The sequence below is a fragment of the Acomys minous genome, assembly GCF_964271855.1.
Source record: "Acomys minous genome assembly, chromosome: 12".
NCBI classification, from domain to species: domain Eukaryota; kingdom Metazoa; phylum Chordata; class Mammalia; order Rodentia; family Muridae; genus Acomys; species Acomys minous.
This window is the reverse complement of record NC_140493.1, coordinates 11,868,453-11,888,890: the sequence shown is the minus strand read 5'-3', so window position 1 is coordinate 11,888,890 and position 20,438 is coordinate 11,868,453. Positions and strand designations below refer to the sequence as shown.

The window sequence follows — 20,438 nt, the reverse complement described above, 5'->3', positions numbered from 1 at the left end:
TTCCAAAATGGCTGAACCACTTCCAGCCACATTTCCACCATATAGTTAGGATTTATCCTTCAGCCTTCTTTCCTTTCCTTTTCCATCCTAACCACATTTTCTTACAGCAGTACCACAGTCCATGTTCATTTGCTTACACACATCACCTTAAGCAATCGTATGCGGAATTCTTTTAGATTCACATCTACGAATAGTGGCAGTAGCATTGCTATAAAGCAGGGCCGTTGAGCAGCTGTCATTGAGTGCTCCGTAACCTCTTGGGTCCTTAGGAAAGAGACCATTTGCTGCCTTTAAGTTGATGCTAGCTCCAATTTAGCGCCAATCAGTAGGTGTAGATGACCTTCCCCCTTAGCATAAGGCATAGATGTTAGTGCAAAGAGCAGTTCTGTCACATGGCACAGTCAATGACAAAATTACACCTACGCAGCCAGTCGACGAGCTCTTCTAAAGGTTTTGCCGTACACCCCGACAAAGGGCTAATATGTGATGACGCCATCCTTTTCATCCATGTTTTGCTATACCGCGCTTTATGCTATACAGTATAGAGTAATGGCTGTGACAAGGGGCTCTAGAGAGATGGCTGTGTGATACACTCCTAGTCTTACTACTGTAAGTTGTCACTCAACTCTGAATTTGACCTAATTGGTTTTTAAAGCCATGTGTTTCGTTCCATTTATCAGGAGTACAGAATGAAGCAGCTAACTGAAGCGGTGCAGTAGGACTATTCACTGTAATGGAGGCATACCTGAGTTCTCTACATGAAAACAAAGCTTAAAGGAGTGACAGAGGTGCGGCTTGCTGATGGAGCCCTTGCCGCTCACTCAGTGCTGCCTGATCCCTAGCACTGGGGGGAAAAATCTTTAAAAAAAGAACAAGTGAACGGAAAATAGTTTACTTTTCTGAGCTAATTGCCTGCTAGCTTTTATCCTATAGTAAATTTTTATCATACTTAACATGGTTAACGAATAATAGGTTTATATGTGGACTTTAAAGATAGATCTTGTTGGGTACTTAAGGAAGTTCTTTTTTTTCTTTTGGTAACATCTAGTTCACTGACGCAGTTTACAGGACTTCAGTGGACTCAAAATGCTTAGGGTCCTCAGGTGCCTTCATTGTTATAAAAAAGCCTGGTAAACCTGTAACTTCCCCAAAAGATTTAATATTTATAATTTCTTAGGTTTTAGTATTAATTTCTCAATACCATATTTTATTATAGCACTTAAGTAAAAATTAATTATTATATTAACAATTAATATATTCATATATTATAAATTACATGTTTTATATATTGTTTACATAATATTGCAAATATTTTTATACATTTATACAATAAAATAATATGTGATATATTAATAATACATTGTAGTAATAATTAAATAATTATTTTTCAAAACCAGCTAATTTTTTTTCTGGTAGACAGAGAAAACTTTATCTTATGAGGGCATTTCACACATGAAGCCAAATAATTGTAGTTTTGAAATGCTTAATTTCCTACTCAATTTCAAAGACTCTAACAGAAACATCTGAACTATCTACTTCTGAAATAAATTTTGCTCCTCCTTGGAAGGAATTTTAGCATCAAATTATAATTTACACATACACTCATTTTAAAAACAATTAACTTTTGTAGTAAAAGTATTTAAGATCAAATCCATCCCTAGTAACTATATTTTCTAGTATTACAAGAATTTTTGATATTTTAAAATTTTGCATTATATTTTCATTATTCTGTGCTAAAATTGAACTATCTGATATTTCTTTTTTATATAATTTATTGCTTGTTAGATTTTTCTGATTTTTGATTATCCTATATTTGAGACAAAGGAAGAAAGAAGGGGAGCACACTGAAAAGCATAATTTCTATCTTTGTGTTCAGAGTCTCTGGAACAATAATCTAAAATGCTAAGTATTTTCTGAGTTGAGCACAAATAAAATAATTCCAGCTCTGAAGAAATTAAAGTAACAAGAATGATTTAAATAAAGAGAAGATGGAAAAATTAAAACTGTATGGCTTAACTTGGGAATACTGATAAAAATTCAACAAGTTTTAACTTTAAGGGATGGGGAGTGTACAGTTGAAGAGTGAAAAGCCATTTGTTGCTGTGAGGCCAAACAGGAAGAAGGCGGAGCAAACCATAACTACTTACTGTTAATCATAGAAAAATGCACAGGGTCAGCCAATCAGATCATCAGGCTCTTTCATGTACAGTAAGCTCAAGATTTTATTTCTGAAAGCGTGATATCATTCCTAATATTCTTATGTTTATTAGGAAAACAAGAGCTACTCAACTCATCAGAAGTATTTAGTATTATAAAAAATTACACCATCCAATTGTTTGTATGTAATATTGATTAAGCAAGGAATTAGCCTCAAGAATTCTTCTGAGCCTTCTTCATTGCCTAAGTAATTTCCTTTAAAGAGCTGTTAGTTGACAGACCTTTATCCATCACAAAGAGGATTAGGCAACATACCCAGTGCAAGTAACAAAATAGACAGATGGCTCCTAGGGTAAGATACTGGGCAGATTTGCCAATAGAAAGGAAATCTGTCAATCATTCAGTGGGCAAGCGTGTGCTCAGCAGGCACGAAGCCACGGATTCAAGCACTGCCCATCCCCCAGGAAGGTTATATCACTTTATTACAATCCTCGTAAGCACAATCCTGCTCTCGTCTGTTTTGCTAATGTTTTGTTTCTCAGACTCAGAGTCACAGAGAGACAGAATTTATACAGATTTTGATATCTGACTGTGGGAGGTCCATTTCTGTCTCAGATTGTTCGATGTAGTTTATGGACGTGTAAATTTGAGTTGTAAGAAGATCTTTGCTAGCACTTCTTTCCTGAAAGAGTTCTTCCAAAAAATGATAGTGAGGGCAGGAACATTTGAAGTACAATTCCATGGTAGGTTGTGCCCAACTATAGACAGTTGCAGAGAAGAGAGTGTGAAGTACACAAGTGATCCTCAGGGGGGGATGGACACTTGCCACTGTTCTGTCACTCTTCCTTCCCTCCTGCCCTTGCTATATGTCCTCCCAAATCCCATATTTCAATTTCTCCTTTTGACGACTGTTAGTACATTGTTAGTGTTGATTATCAAGGAAACTAACTAAACACACATAAAGTTGGCTTGTGGGGCTGTGACTGCTGCAGACAGAAACTCACCACAGGATAAGAATGTGAGTAATGGGCCATAAGCTAGTGAGTGGAGAAATGGAAGAAAGAGCAGAGGGTCATAGCTATGTCTATCATAGAGGCTTTGGAAGAAGAGAAAACACACCAAGGACTGACAGAACCATGCAGGAGATACTCATGTGGAAGACGCTAGTCAGGAGATTAAGGAGTGCAATAATATCGTACAGGACATCCGGACTCAGCTGGAAAGTGCCAGAATGTGTGTCCAGGTACTATCTGAGCAATGTCCCAGCACCCTGCCACTCCCATCTCATAGAAGGAAAATGGCTAACGTACACTTCAGAGGAAGTGTTCTGTGCTGAAACCCACAGATGCTGCAGTTCTTATATTCTGTCAAAGATGAAGACGGGGTGAGGGAAAATGGTGTGAGCCCACTTTATAGAGAATGACTCTATTCTCGCACTAAGGCTCAGCTTTCTAAAACTCTCGTTCTTCCTATTAACTTTGCTAAAGCATTGGAAGACACCAACTGGGAAAAATACTGGGGTGATTTCATAACTTCTCAGGAATTCATGTTTCCCAATTCACAAGTTGAGCCAGAGTGGCATTTTTGTTCAGGTCTCTGTGTGAAGGTTTGGTAGAAAACCAAATGCTTGCTCTTCCCCGAGTGGTTTGACTTTGGTTTCTACATAATATAAGAAACCCACTCTCAGAAGACTCTATTTCCCCAAATTCATGAAGAGATCCACCCTCAAAGAGAAACACTTCAACCACAGTGGTTAAATATAAAGTCTCTTTGATGATTTACAGAATTCATACTTAGGCCTCAACTCTGTGTTGGTTTTTCTGCCAAACTAGTAGTTAGCTTACAGTCTGTTGCTAGAGTAGTGAAAAATTAATCACAGTCACATTTAGGGATCATCAAAGATCTTTTACTGACATATTTTAAAAGAGGTCATACTGTCACCTTCTTTAACACAGTGAAATCTCATGTAACCATTCCAGAATTTATTTGAAATAAATCACTTGCTTTTAGAATACAAGAAATAAATGCTACAATTAGATGCTCTTAGTTACATCTGTGTTGTAAGTAAATGGTAAGCAAAAATGGAAGAAACATGACTCCATAAAAACATTTTTTTTTTGAGACAGGGTCTCTCTGTGTAGCCTTGTCTGTCCTGGACTTGCTTTGTAGACCAGGCTGGCCTCGAACTTACAGTGATCCGCCTGCCTCTGCCTTCTAAGTGCTGGGATTAGAGGTGTGTGCCACCATGCTCGGCTGGCTCCATAAAAATTTAAGTGTAAATATAATTCCCATGTCTTTACATGCATATAGTTAAGGTAAACTGCTTTAAGATAATAATCATTTAAAAATTAAAACATATACTACTGTTGCTTATTTTTCTCCTTAGCTGGTTGGAGTTGACCTTTTTGCTCAGGCAAAAATACATTTCATAAGAAAAAAATTTCCTAATGATTTCTGTGTATTGTAAAACACCGTGGTTAGTTCATCCTGAGGATAAAGGTTAATTTAGTCAATTTCATAAACTTGCCCATTTCTTGGAAAACTCTTGTCACTACATAGAATGTATATTCAAGAAGTGTTTCCTTCACATAGTATGAAATATCTAATGGGAAAAATGTAAGTTTTTTTATGCACTTTCATTTTCATTAAGAACATGTTTCTTGATAGACCTTTTTTTTCTCATGGTTCTATATGTTACACCTTAAGTAAAAAAAATTGAAATAACACTACTTATTATATTTGTTTCTAAAACTTAAACTGAGGCAATAAAACTGAGGGTCATGAAAGGACAGAAAAGAAACAATTTTTGTGATGTCACAGGACATTGTAGTTGTGTTAAATATTGCTCAGATTTAACATTTTCCCCTAACACATTTCTTCACCTTCATATACACCAGACTGCATCCTGCTACCACCACCGTGAGCCTTATTTGAAAGAAAAATAAATTCACAGAACCCAATTGCTACTTATGATCTAAAACTCAGGCAAACTGGCAGAATGGTCATACCACTTATCAACAAAGAAGAGAGGACTGAAGTGTGTGATGCCACCTCACCTCGGGGTCACATGTTCTTGTGCCCAGCCCTACATTCCCATCCCGGTGCTCTGTTGCACACCTCAGAGCAGTCCTCTCATGCAGAGGGAACCCTGTGACCATTCTGGTTAACTCAGGTGGCATACAGGGTGACCCAGAGGGAATACATGTAATGTAATGTAATGTAATGTAATGTAATGTAATGTAATGTATGTTGAACCTTGGTAGCTCTTGGAGAAGTCACTGGGCCACAGGAGCTTATCTTTTTTTTTTACGGCTGATTTCCTATCACCCACAATAAATACTCCAAATTCCCAAGGATATATAACCTTGTGTTTAGATACTTCTGTGTTGTTAATAGAGAAGATAGCTAAAGATTTTGAGGGAAAACAATGTGTTTTTTTCCATGCTTATCTTATTCCTAAAAAAATTTAATGGATGTTGTTAAGATTATTAATTATCTAGCATAATTATCAAAATAAAGGCTTTAAGAAGGCTTTTAGGCACACATGGATTATTTTTAGGACACATGAGTGTATTTATCATGATAGAAAAACCTGAATAGAACCAACACACTATATTTTTATCTGTAAGAAGAGAATACGACATCCAGTTATTCTCTGGAGCCATTTCTTCTTTCCTAAGGCATCCAAAGTCTTTGAATATTTTTAACATGTTGTCAAATTTGAAAGCTACAAGAAGTGGCATTGATCCAGAATCTATTATAGTCAAAGCAGCAAGAAGGAGCTCAGGGGATAACTGAGTTCATCCTTTCCACAGTAGTTTCTCTCAGGGAAAAATAATCTTACATGAGCATAAACCAAAGAGCTTGAGAAATGAACACAATTCAAAACCAAAAGCGACTCTCTTCACTTGACAGAAAAATATCTTACCTCTGAGGAATGTAGAACATATGCTGGGGAGGTGGTTTATAAAGGACTCCTTCATACACAGGCCACAGCCCACTTAAGATTCTGAAGAGAGAACTTTTTCCACAACCATTGGGACCAGTTATCAAGAGATGCATCCCTTCTTCTACCTAAAGTCAGAAATGAAACTATAAGCTGCAATATTTAATAATTATTTCATTTGGTAGCATTTAAAAGTGATTTTTTTTAAAAAAAGCATTTAGTCACATGATAAGCTTGGATAGTAAAAAAAAAACAAAACATATCAGGATTAGAACAGCAAGTTTGGCTTTGACTGCTCTCTAAAGCTAAAAATATAATAAAATAATTAGTTGCAAAGAAAATGAACCTTTTTGGATTGAACACTGGCTCTTCAACACTTCAGTTGAGATCTTTTTAAAATCAGCTATACTCACATGTAGCAAGATTATATTACTATCTGATTAAATCTATAGAAAATCCAAATGCAACTGAAAGTTGAATGCGCTCTAAAGCACATTTAGCCAAAGAGCCAGCTGGGTTCTTATTTTATACTTTAGTGTCTGAAATGCTACAAAACCACAAAAGCACATAATCAGAAAGAAAGGATTATTATAGTTCGGCTTCATTCACAGATGTAAAAAATATGCTTATGAAACCAAGAGAGAGACAAGCAAGGGAGTTGTAGAGAGAGTATACCCAGGCTTGAGTTTAAACACACATAGGCCAGTCTCCATATTCAGGGCTCTACTTCTGAGGAGCCAGCCAACTGAAGGTTGAAAATACACGAAGAAAAAAAAAAAACCAGTTGCATCTATATCAAATATGTACAGAATATTTTTCTATATAAAGTTGCACACAATGGATTTGAGTGTTATCAGATTTGGGTCTCATGGAACTCATCCCTTAAGGATATTAAGGAAGCTGTATACACATAAAACATTCACTCTCTGTATATAAGTGGAGATCATATACTATTCATTGATAAAAACAAGTTAACTTGTTAATCACTTGTCAGAAGCCCCCCTTTATTATTTGTCTTATCTACCCACTAAATTTAAGCAGTGAGACTTCGTGACCCTTCACTCTGTTCAGTAGAGTGGAGAGGTTGCCTTCCTATCACACTTGCAGGGCATCATGGAGAGCGAGGAACATAAACACTGCTTAAATTTTTTTATTTGTTTTATAACCAGTGATGCAAAAAGGAAAATAAGGTGAAAGGATGAGAGCTAGAAGTCTATAGGATGCCTATGCATGTATAAATATTTCCATTGAATGGATACAAACATCCAAATTTTCAAAATGTGGGAGACACAATGCCAAAAATCAAAGACGGGTGAGTTGCTAGCATGTCAGAAAACTGCGGGGTGAACCCGTGGCATGGTAAAGAACAAACCCGTCTTGCTGCTTCTCATCCACTAGACTTCCTAATGATGGGTGATTAATTTTTTTGTGGGTTTTTTGAGACAGGGTCTCTCTGTGTAGCCTTGGCTGTCCTGGATTTGCTTTGTAGACCAGGCTGGCCTCGAACTCACAGCGATCCGCTGCCTCTGCCTCCCAAGAGCTAGGATTAAAGGTGTGCGCCACCACGCCCAGCTCGGGTGATTAATTTGATAGATGCAGGAATACTCTCGAAAAGAGTTTTCTAAGGTACATGCCATGGTGAACAGTAAGTTCATCAAATGTTCTTAAAGCATCAATTTCTATCAGGAGTTCTTAGAAATTCAGTACTTTTTTAGTTGATGATTGAGGACTTTTTCATATTAGTATTTTCTTAGCATAACTTCTCTATAAATACTGAGTGTAAGGCAAAATAAAATCTTACAATTTGGATTCCGCCCCCCATACGTTATAATTTTAATTTTGAAGACCAATAAAATGATAAAAACCATTTTCCCAGAATAATGTGTATTTCCCATCAATATCGAAGAAGCACAACTTTTTATCCTATTCTAGGAAAAGTAGAATTAAAACACAAGTTCTGAAGGCAAAAGTAACCACAAACACGTTGTTATAACAGTGTACATCTTCATAGAATCTTAAAGGTATGTAACAAACTTCCACTGGATTATTGCTTGTTTTATACAAGTGTCTGGGCCCTGAGCTTTTCTTCAGGGTGTGATGGGTCTACAGTGGTGTGGTTAGAAGACAGCAACCTTAAGGCATTTCATCTATTTATTTAAAAATTAAGGCAACAAGAATCAGCATTATATTACCTAAACTGACCAATGCAACAACAAAAACAGATTTATTCCTTTGTTTCCCAGGACGAGGGTTGGACTGAAGGACTTTGCATGCCAGGAAAGCACTCTACAGACTTAGCAGTAGCCCTGGGTAAAGTGCTAACTATTAATAGAAAATAAAATATTACCTATTTGTAATGAGTAAAGAATTGGTACTCATGTCACAGCCTAATAATGAGACCATTCTACAGGTTTATAATGGACCACTAAATCCTGATGAAACAATTCCTCTTCAATTCATTAACAGGATTTCCTGTGTTTGGTGCATCTCATCCTCTTTTTAACCTTCAATAACTCGGTTAAATTGAGGATATATCTCAAGTAATGAAACCTAGGTTAAGATCTATTTCCAAATCATTAGTATTATGATGTTCATAATCTGATTATGAAGTCTGATCATATCTTTGTTCAAACACAGCTCAACCACCTTTATTATAGTGTATATGGGTTGGATCTGAACTGTCTTCCAAAGGACCATGTGTTGATCACCAAGTCTCCACTACATTTTGAAAATATCAGAATTGAGTCCTACGTGGAGGAAGAAGGTCAGTGGGACTGTGTCCTTGGGCCATACCTTAGTCTGACCTTTATGTATTCTTTCTCTATTCGCCACCTCCCTTGCAGTAAGGACTATTCTTTCAATATGTTCCTGGAAGATGTTCAACTCTACCTCAGGCCCAAAGCAGTGAGAAAGCTCAATCTCAAATAAATTACTTTTTAAAAAGTTATCAGTATACTGACACAATGACGTAAGTATCTAATACAACATGTTCACCATTGTATACTTAGTTTAAATTGTATGTTTAAATTTAAAAAAACTTTAAAACTAGGGCCTTGTGCTTACTAAGTATTTTTGTACTTCTTAGTTTTGAATTTAAGATATAGGATATTAAATGATTTTCAACAGAATTAGAAACTAAAGTTGAATCCATGAATCTTCTGATTATTTAAGGTCAGAATTAAAAATTAGAAAACATGTATTAGGAAAACTGAATTTGATAATGGCCTTTGGGGGAAAGATGCTATTTTAGAAAGCATATAAAAATATAGTCTTATAGATTTCTCAACAAGTTTTTTAAAGTTAAAATTCACTTCCAGATATTAATTTTTGCGACTTCCTCTTGTTCTGCAAAGCTGCCTTGAATGGGTCTTAGTGTTCTGTATGTTGATTTTCACCCTGGTCCTGAGGCAGCAGAAATAAAAGTTCTCTATTCTCTCTGTGTCTGAGGAAGTTACTGCTTCTGCAATTGAGCCACTGTGCATACCTTTTCGACTTCCCCTTTTCCACATGCTCCTCTCCAGTTATTTAACGTAAGGTACATGAATTCTGAGTTTTTCTCTATTAGTGTGAGGCCAACAATCAGAAGATTCTTGGATATCATCTTACTTTGAAGTTTAGCCTGGAAGCCACCACTTCTCCTGCTGGTGTAATTATGGGGACATTTTCACAAATGATTCCATGGTCCACATCAACAACTGTTCCTGTAACCAAGGAACAGTTTACGTTACAAAGGCTATCACAGGATGCTTATAATTAACTTGAAGAATAATAACAAATGGGCAAACTCAATTATGATGAAAACTCACATTGGTAAGTCATAGGAAAAATAAATGTACGTGAAATTAATCTAATATCTATCTATATATTTAATCTATATAGGAAATCTTTCTGATAAAATAATTTTATAATCAAATATCAACACCTTTATCCTAGGAGACCTAAACTATATCTGATATAACTTAGCTACACAATTTAGAGTCATTTTGTTCTCCTATATCCTACAGGGGAAAAAAATGCACCATTCCTAAGAAGGGATTAAGATGTGATATTTCAATACAGGATAAACATTTAGAAGCACTGAATAATGTAAAAATACGGCACTAACACTAGTTCTATTTATTCGTTCAAAATTTAAAAACAGTCAATTCATTCAGCCATATGTGCTGTCCCCAAATGCAATGTGAACATATTTTCCTGACTACAGATGTCATGTTTTCTTATTACTGCACTATTTGTCATCACTACTCCAACTGCCACACTAACATTGGAGACTGATGTTTAAATAATGTTTGTTATTTAAATACTGGTTTCTTGAAGCTTCTAAAAGCTATTTTCTAAAGAAGAAGCATTTAATTTTTGGATATGATGGCACTGAAGTGTAAGGATAACGCAAACAACAACAACAACAACAACAACAACAACCCCTCTAAAGTGTATCACCTTTGATTGCCAGGGTGTCACTGAGGGGCAGTTCCATGGTTTCTCCACTCTTTTTGTGGTTTTCAGGCTCCTGAGTGACATTTCTCTTATAAATGCCTCTTTTCACTTCATCAAAGACCCAGAACATATTGTATACTCTAGCAGTATAGCCTGCTAGCTCAGTGATCTGAAAATCAACATGTAAGGAATAAGTTAATATAGTCATAATAGACGATTTTATAAAATCATGTAATATATAAACTTCTTGATTTGCTGCTAAAGATTCTACATTATTGTATATGACACACACACAAAAACCCGGTACGTCTGATAACTGAAACAGAGACACGAGGCTTATAAAGGAAAAAAAAAATCAGCATAGATATCATTGGAGTTGTAAAACAAAAATACTGATTTACCTCAGTGTTCAAAATGAGACGAGAAGCTTCCATGACATTAATAAGCCATAGGGGTCTTTTAGTCAAATTTCTGATTGGTCTGCTTAAATAAAATGATGATCGTTTATATCTGATTTGGTCGGTTGGTTTTTATTCAGGGTCTCACTGTGCAGCTTGGGCTGGCCTCATATGTACAGAGGTCTGCCCGCCCTGCCTTTTCAATCCCTTGTGATCACTGCATGGGATTAAAAGCATGCATTTCCATTACCCCCCTTTTTCCTTTTTCTATTTAAAATAGAGTGTCAGGCTGGGTATTTAACCTAGTGGTGGAGCACTTGTCTACCACACATGAAGTCCTGAGCTCATTCCTCCATAAAGACACATATTTCTTCAAAGAGTTCAAAACAGAACAATGACATTAGCTCTAATGCTGTTTACTAGTGAAAAATTTAAAAACTAGACAACTCATTCAGTCATAAGTGCTATCTCCAAATATAATCCAAAGCATTCTTCCTAAACATGAGCAGCATCAATGAGCACGTGTGTTTACGCAGTGTGCATATGACTATCTTAAGTAGCAGAAAAGTATTTCCTCCTTACTTATAAATGAATGGTTCTAAGCCAAATATTGCCAAAGTTCCTCTTTTAGCTGAGTAACATGTGTGTTAGAGGGCACGTGTTGTGAAAGTGAGCTCAGGAAGAGGTGCCAGAACCTTCTCAGCATCGGTCAGTCTCAGAGTCCAACTTCGTTTCAAGCCAAGGAGGACTTAAACGCACAAGGAAAACTGTAAATACACGGTTTCTTTCTACATAAGATTATGGGAGAAGATGAAATAAATTTCTGCTTTAGTCCACAAAGCTCCATGGAAAGGTGTTTTGCTTTGGCTTTGCCAGCTGTCTGTCTCAGCTGGTTTTTAATTATGGCAGGACAGCTTGCTTTCAGGGGCCTCTGACAGGTGACCCGTCTTATCCAGATCATTTGTCTCAGCAAAAGGACTGGGAAACTGACACCGATAAGTATGCATGTCCCAAAAGATGTCTCCTAACCGTCACATGTAGATGAACACGCCCATGCTGCCAGATGGCTGAGACCCTTACGTGTAAAACTTAAGCTGTAATGAACAGGTGTTTAGTGTCACAGGCCTTCTACTTATGAGAAGGCTGTAACTTGACCGTTTATTGATGCATTTTAGTGTTATAGCTATCTAAGGAATGACTTCTGGGATGGTATCTGGAGGAAAGTCTTGACATGAGTTCTTAAGCGTGAAACCGTTTAATGAAATATGGATTTAAAAGAAACTTGGGTGTCTTAGGATTTCTACTGCTAAGATTTCTACTGCTGCGTTAGCAAAACAACCTGGGAAAGAGAGAGTATATTTTATATTATAACCTCCAGATCACACTCTGTCATTGAGGAAAGTTGAGGTAGGAAGTCAAGGCAGGAATTCGCAGTCATGAACGGAAGCAGAGGCCATGACAGAGTGCTGCCTACAGGCTTGTTCCCACGGCATGCTCAGGCTACTTTCTTATATAAGTCAGCAGCGGCAGATGACACTGCACACAGTGCACGAGGCCTGCCCACGTGTCCAATACCCCACAGGCTTGTCCACAGGCCAGTCTCACTGGAGGCATCGTTTCAATTAAGTTTCCCCTCTTTCCATATATGTCCAGCTTTGGGTCAGGTTGACAGAAGCCATGCAGTCCATTGGGCAAATATAAATATTAGCAGAGGAAAAAAAAAACCCGTAAAATTACAGAGAAATTAAGAAAGATCAGGAAGCAGCAGGTGAGAAGACTAGGACGGACCCTGGAATGGCGGGACACGCCTATAAAAACAGAGTATCCCAGAAGATAAAATGCTTTGGTACACCAGGGGTTTGTTGTAGATTATAGAATCCTGAATAAAAAGACTTTGTTCCCCTGGAGCTAGTAGAGAAGACATACATGGGGGTTTCTTCTCCTATTAAAATAGCACAGGGCATCTAAGAAGTGAACATTTTTAGATTCAAAGCACACAAAGTCAAGTAATGACAAATGAAGTCCTTTTTACCATTGGAGAGAGTCTAGAATGGTTAAATGGTGGCCTTTCTGTGACAGCGCATTTTAATGTGGAACGGGTAATTTTTTCGTCATTTAATTTTAGTAATAAATATCTTACTGTTTGGTATTAAAATTAATATATTAAAATGGAAAACTGTCCCCAAAAACTAGTTCTCCAGATTATTACAATTAATGTTTGAATTTTTAAAAATTGAGTAGTTTCTGTAAGTGGTACTGAATCATTGGCTTTATGGTGGAAAAGAAATCCAATTCAGTAGATCAATTCTGTAAGAGACTCAGAGACTTTGAAGTTGTATCATACGATGTACCTTACTAAATTTAGGAGATAAGTTTGCAATGGTACTTGAGCAACTCACATTGTTTTATTCTCTACAATAGTAATTAATGGGATTTTAGAAATATCTGAATTGAGTAGCCATTTTGATCTTAACCTAGCTGTAACTACAGGTCTTTTTCTTAGCAACTAATACTTAAGTGTTAGGATGGATGCTAGGAATAGAAAGGCAAATGTGACAGTCCTTGCTGTCAGAGAGCTCAGGGTCGGGTACACAGAAAGATCCGTACTGTAGTGAAGTGACTGAGGCAGAGAAGCCTGCCCTGATGCATCAAAGGTGCCAGAAGAAATGTGGAATCACGAGGTTTTACATGTCACCTCTGAGACTTCATCAGTGGAGGACGAGCAAAGTTTGCAAGATATTCAGCTGGTACTAGTAACTAACACCTACGGAGTGTCGAAATGCATTGCCGTAAGGACCCCACATGATGGACTTTTAACATCCTACAAAATCATTGCTGACATTGCCCCAGTCTATAAGTAAGGACAGTAAAGTGCCTTCTGTGTAGGCATGAGGACCTCAGTTTGATTCCCTGTATCCATACTTTAAAAAAACAAAAACAAGGGGGGCTGGAGAGGTGGCTCAGTGGTTAAGAGCACTGCCTGCTCTTCCCAGAGGTCCTGAGTTCAATTCCCAGCAACCACATGGTGGCTCACAACCATTTATAATGTGATCTGATGCCCTCTTCTGCAGAAAAAGTACTCATATGCAATAAATAAAATAAATCTTAAAAAAAAAATCAAGCCCCTGGGCATGGTGGTCACTCTAGCACCAGAAGAACAGGCATCCAGTCACATGAGAAGCTTGGCTCAGTGGTTAAGAGCACTGGCTGCTCATCCAAAGGTCCTGAGTTCAATTCCCAGCAACCACATGGTGGCTCACAACCATCTATGATGAGATGTGATGCCCTCTTCTCTCTGACGTTCTCTTCTGACGTGCAGGCATACATGTAATAGAGTGCTTATATACATAAATAAATAAATCTTAAAAAAAAAAAAAAGAAGCGTGAGGAGGGTCTCGTGATCTGTAAATGACGGCATCTGAGTGTAAATTAAGCGTGGGCTGTAGTGGCCACACAACGGCTATTCTTTTTTGTTCTCTTCATTTAAAAGCAATAAAATCATGACTGTAAACAGGAATAACAGGACATCTCACTTCAGAGTTGCATTCCTTGACCTCAATTATCCTCTTGGTCGATTTTAGTCGAGAGAGAAAGAAAAAAAAAACCTGTTCCTAAAATGCTATGCATATTTCATCATTTACACTTAGCTTTATTTTCAGATGCTTTCATATTTTAAACAAATTTGCAAGAAATTCAAGTACCTCTTTGTATGAAGACATAATCCTCTCAATAGCATCAGCTCCAGAGGCCAGTAAATTTCGTGCAGTGGTGAAGGCCTCTGTCCGATCGCTAACCATAGCCTGCTTTGGACCATCCTCCAGATCTAAGAGAAAAATCACAGAACTATTTAGTTTTCCCACCTAGGAACTGTCTTGTTTTATACTAATTAAAGTATGGCTAAAATAACAATATTTCATAACTATCAATAATTCCTAAAAATAAATATTTATTATTATTATTATTATTATTATTATTATTATTATTATTATTATTATTATTATTATTTTGTTTTTTCAAGACAGGGTTTCTCTGTGTAGCCTTGGCTGTCCTGGACTTACTTTGTAGACCAGGCTGGCCTCGAACTCACAGTGATCCACCTGCCTCTGCCTCCCGAGTGCTGGGATTAAAGGCATGCGCCACCACGCCCGGCTTTATTATTTTTTTTATATATACTAAATACCATCTGTGGATTAGGTTTTGTTAGAAGTTTCCTTTTGCATTGGTTGTTTAGAGTGAGAGTTAGTGCATTAGGTTATGTGCATTTAGCTTCCTTTCAGCCTTTCCCCTATGCAACTTCCTGTTCTTACAATTGTGTAACAGACTCTGCTGACATTCTCAATAAAAGCACTGACGGGAGTGAGCTGGGGCAGTAAGATGCCCTCTGTGCAGGCATGAGGACCTGACTTTGGGTTCCCTGAATCCATACATAAAGAAAAAAAAAAAAAAAAAAAAAAAAAAAAAAAAAAAAAGAAAGCTGGGCATGCTGGTCTCTTCAGCACTGGAACAACGGGAGGGTCTCTGGGGCTCACTGGCCAATGAGCAAAAATCAATGAGCTTCAGGTTTAAAAGAAGAAGAAAGGTGGGGTGGGGTAGCTGTTGAGATGATTCAGTAGATAAAGTGACTTGCTCCCAAGCCTAATTCCTGTATTTGATTCCCCAGAAGCTGCATGGTAAGAGACAACCAACTCCCAAAAGCTGTCTTCTCACCTCCACATGTATGATGCGGTACATAGGTGCCTGCATTCACACAGAGACAGAATCCCTCTCTCTCTCTCTCTCTCTCTCTCTCTCTCTCTCTCTCTCTCACACACACACACACACACACATATATACACACACACAGTAATAAATGTGTGTACCTATGTATAATATTTTTAAAATAAAAATATTATTTTGAAAGTCAAAAGTAAATAAACATAAAAATAGAGGTGGAGAGTTAGTTCAAGACTATTGACTTCTGCTCTTCACACACATGCGCCCACATGCACACATACACAGGCCCATACAAACATGTATGTACACCACATAGCCATACACTTACGCCAACCTACTAATAAAAACGCAAAAAAATATGGTATGGATTCTTTAACAGGAATTTGAACAGGCCTGGCCCTCACAATTTTGACATTTTCTCCCTTTCTCAAACATTTTTCATGCTGTACTTCCTCTGAATCGCTACCATGCCCTGCTGTGTCAGTCTTTTGGATTTTACACATTTGATTTCTTCTCACTCTGTACTCCAAACTGGCCTAGTCTTTAAATTGTGATCCCTCCAGCTTCAGCCCCCTGAGTACTAGGATTCCAGGTGCGCAGCTGTTCGATAGTTTAAAATATATTTAAACACATAATGAGTTGTAGATAACTGAAAGAAAAAGCCCATCGGATTTTCAACCAGCTATCCAAATACCGAATCCCTCTGTGGGCTAAGACCAAGATGAGGCTAGGGTTCTGACCATCTCAATCACCGGATCATTGGATTTTATGAATGTGGGTTAAAAGGGGTTTTACCTTTCACTGACAGCCTCTGTGAAGAACAAAAAATCATTTGCACAGATGGACCTGTGGTTGATATGCAATCACCGGTGCCGTGTTGCTTTGGCAGGTTAATGCCTTCTGGGTTTTCTTCATGGTTTTAGCAACAACAACAGCAACAACAACAACAACAAATTCCCACAGTGTGTAACTTTGAAACTAGCTTGTCCTTTGGCATGGGCCATAGAAGCAGGTGTCAGGAACTTTAGCCCTGCATGTAGCTGTCAACCGCCTGAGCTCTCTGGTAAGGCCAGCTCTCCTAGTGTCAGAGATATGAATCCATGATCTAAGATGCGCACCTATTTTATTTCTCAGCACATTTGGTTCTTTTGTGAAGAACAAAGTCACCACTAACAAGTTTCCCTCTGCAATTTTTCTCTTAGTACAAAGAAAGGGCTAGACAGCCTTAAAGTAACAAACAGAACAACAATTAAAGATTAGAATGTTTCCATTTCAGTGACTGGCCTATCAGTTCTTAAAGACAACTTTACACAGCAAGTTTTAATGAGGTGAGTGTGGTGTGGTAGGAAAGGCAGTATGCCAAGAGTTATATAGTGTCTCCGAGCCCCAGAGCTCCAGGGAACTCCCTGCGTGAAGTTTAGATAATCCAGGAGCTTTAGATTAGAGCCTCCCAGGCCCTCTTCTGAAGAGAAAAATAGCATGTTCTAGAAGTGATTGTGTTTTAAATATAAATACCTTATCCTTGCTATGAACGTTCACTTGACGTTGTAAAGGCGTGGCCCAGTAGATCTACAACAGGGCTGCTTATCTTTTTCTCCTGCCGACAAAAAATTATACTGGTTCTTTCTCCTAACCCAGTGGCTCTCAACCTTCCTAATGATGAGACTCTTTAATACAGTTCTTCATGTTGTAGTGACCCCCAACCATAAAATTATTTCTTGTACTACTACTGTCATTTTGATACTCTTATGAATCATAATGTAAATTCCGGATGTTCAGGATATCTGATTCGAGAGTCCTGTGAAAGTGCCATTCAGTTCCCAAAAAGATCAAGACCCACAGATTGAAAACCACTGCCCTAAACAGATTTACTTCGGACTTCCTAGTCACTTTCAAATCCTTACTTTTTTCAACAGCAGTTATGATATCAGCACATGTCCATTAATTATTTTCTGCGAGCAGGCACCTACTAAATTTTGCATTGAAGCTTAGGACAATCCTGCTAAGTTCCCCCCAATTTTGCATCTGAGAATCTGAACCACAAACAAGTGAAATGACTTTCTCAGGGTCCCTTGTAAGCAGAACTGCCCGCATTTCAGCCCAAGCACTCCAGAGCCCACAGGCTGGGAACGTAATAAGTGCTGACAAGAGCGGGCACTTGGCATTTTACCATTCACCAAGGACTGTTTCAGAGCACACCAGTACACTGTAATTTCACAGCACCTCTGAATGGTATGCATTAGCATCCTCATGGTTAAGAAAACTAAGACCTATAAATTGATGTAGTCTTCCCAAAGCGTGGTTAACTATGGCATCAGGCCAAGGGGCCCCCATCTCTCTGTCTATCCTCACCATATACTCATTTCTCCATCTATATTACTCATGCTCGCTTCCATTTTGCTGCTGTTTCATACTTTAACTTTTTAAAAATTATGTACGTGTGTGGGGGGGGGCAGGCAGGTATGTGTATATGAGGAGAGATGCTGCTTATGCAGGCCAGGAAAGGATGTCAGGTACCATGGATCTAGGGTTACTAACACCTATGAGCTACATTAATAGGGATGCTGGCAACTGAACTTTAGATCCCTGTAAGAGCAGAAAGTGCTCTTAACCACTGGGCTGTGTCTTAAGCCATTGATTCATTCCTTTCCCCCTCACCATGCCTGGCCTTAAACTAAAATTTAAGACTAGATTAGAGAATATGACATATAATTTCCAGGCCTGAAACCTGAAAGTGATAGCAGTATCTGACAAAATTATTTTCACTGAATAAAATAATATTTTCACTGGAAGTCAAATATATTTAGCAGCACCAGCATATACACACATATATAGCAAACTTAAGTGGCTTTGAAACAGTCTCAAATATCATTTTGCATATGGGTCCATTTCTCTCTTTGTGAGGGTTTTACCCACCTCTGCTAAAACATTCTTTGGAATGTGTTTTACATGACACTTTGTTTCACTTATGACTCCAACATGCTGTGTTTGTTTCAGCTTGTATTGTCAGCATTTGTAGGATTTATTTTTAGAAATCTTATTAGCCCTTGATAAGTGAGCTAGTTAGTTTCATGGCATACATGTTTACTTCTTACTAGCCTCAGTGGGATTAATTTGTCACCATTAATAGCAGCATTGTTTTCCCTCTTTGGTGTGGATTACACTAGGGTTTTCTAATAAGACCAAACACTGCTATCAGCATTGTTCTGGTTGGGACTATCGTTAATGTACATTAAATATAAAACTTTTTGATGAATGCTATTAGTTTAAGAAATAACTTCTTAAGTTACATTTTGCCAAATTTCTTAGCAAAACCAATCTTAAGGGTGTATGCTTTTCAGTGTCTTCTTCTTCTTCACTTCTTTGGAAAAGTAGTTATTTCTTTACGAAAGATTACATCTTGAACACTATTACTAAGAATACCATTTACAATAGAAACGTAAAATGAGTTCTTGGTAAATTTGAATAATCAAAACAGATAAAATTCAATTTTCACAGTTCCTATTGGGTGGTTTACTTGTGGAGTATGTTCAGTATGTCAGTTTAGGACTGAGAAGTCACTGTTTACTGAAATGAACATATTTAGCTTAATAGTGACTCAAGCTTGACAATTTTTAAATATAAGCGGACTAAACCACTGAAGTAACTTTAAAAATTAAGAAATACACATTTTCATTTGTTTTTTTTTTTATCATTATCTCACTTTAAACAATAGCCATTAAGACTTCACTACATGTAAAAGTAAACAATGTAAAGTACACCAAATTCTCTTACATTATTCTAAGTGTTGTCTTTTGTTTTCCAGTCACTGTTGCCACATATCAGGTACAATAGCTAAGTACTTCATAAACATTTCTGTGCTAAGTTTTCACCAAATCCTCTTAGGTACTTTTCTTTTCATTTTTCCAGAGGAGGGAACCGAAGCTTGGGGAGTTTGCTGTAACTAAGAGGGTCTCCGTGGGAATTATGGGGGCGGTGTTCGAAATCAAACTCCATTTCTCTCAAAAGCCTGCTTTAGTTCCACTCCTCAGAACAGCCAATCTCGATCAAGTAGCTTCTAAAGGGGGAGAGGATATTTGATCTCCGGATAACAGAAAGAGCTTTCTTCATCTATTACAGCCATCCTTTGGTGTCTGTGGGGATAAGGAGGCTGGTTCAGGGACCCTGAAGAGTCTGGGGTCTACCTATGCCAAGTGGCTTAAAGAAACCACCGCAGTGATTGCAGGGTCCACATCATTTCATGCTCTTTAAACCTCTCCAGACTATTTGCAATACTTCATGTGATGCAAATGCTATGGAGACAGCCACTACACTGCACTGAGTTCTTTAGGGAATAAAAAGTATGTGTTGATTACCAACATCGTTTCTCTATGTTTGCTTTAGACTCCTAGTTCTGCTCTATGCCTCGCTGAATTCTTGAATTTGAACCCATGGAAGATGAACTCTAACTGTAACCCCTTCATTACTACCACGAAAGGTGCAGACTTTCATAAAGAAAGAACACTGCAACATTCTCCTTCTTGCTCTTATCTTTCTTAGTTGGCGAAGATTATAGAGACAGGAATAGGTAACTGCAGCTTGATGACTCCCACCCCCTAAACATGACCACAGCATGCCAACGGCAAGTGTCTCCATTACTTTACATTCCATTACAACAGAGAACCCATTCCATGGCACTTACATGCACCCCGAAACAAGATTCCTGAGTCTCTAAAGTAGCCAACCATCTCTCAAATCATGAATCAGGATAAATTCAGCCATAGAAAATGTATGTGCGTAACCCATAG

General features: G+C 37.8%; 1 protein-coding gene across 3 annotated transcripts in view; it reads right to left on the bottom strand.

The window, feature by feature from the left end:
- Positions 1-20,438, bottom strand: part of ABCD2 (ATP binding cassette subfamily D member 2) — a 49,392-nt gene that overhangs the window by 19,330 nt on the left and 9,624 nt on the right. For all 3 annotated transcript variants that reach the window (XM_084750840.1, XM_084750839.1, XM_084750838.1), the window contains exons 3-6: positions 14,640-14,761; positions 10,544-10,709; positions 9,710-9,804; positions 6,086-6,231 (exon numbers count right to left, since the gene is read on the bottom strand). In XM_084750840.1, the coding sequence (XP_084606966.1) occupies positions 6,086-6,231; positions 9,710-9,804; positions 10,544-10,709; positions 14,640-14,761 (529 nt within the window). The remainder of the gene's footprint in view (positions 1-6,085; positions 6,232-9,709; positions 9,805-10,543; positions 10,710-14,639; positions 14,762-20,438) is intronic.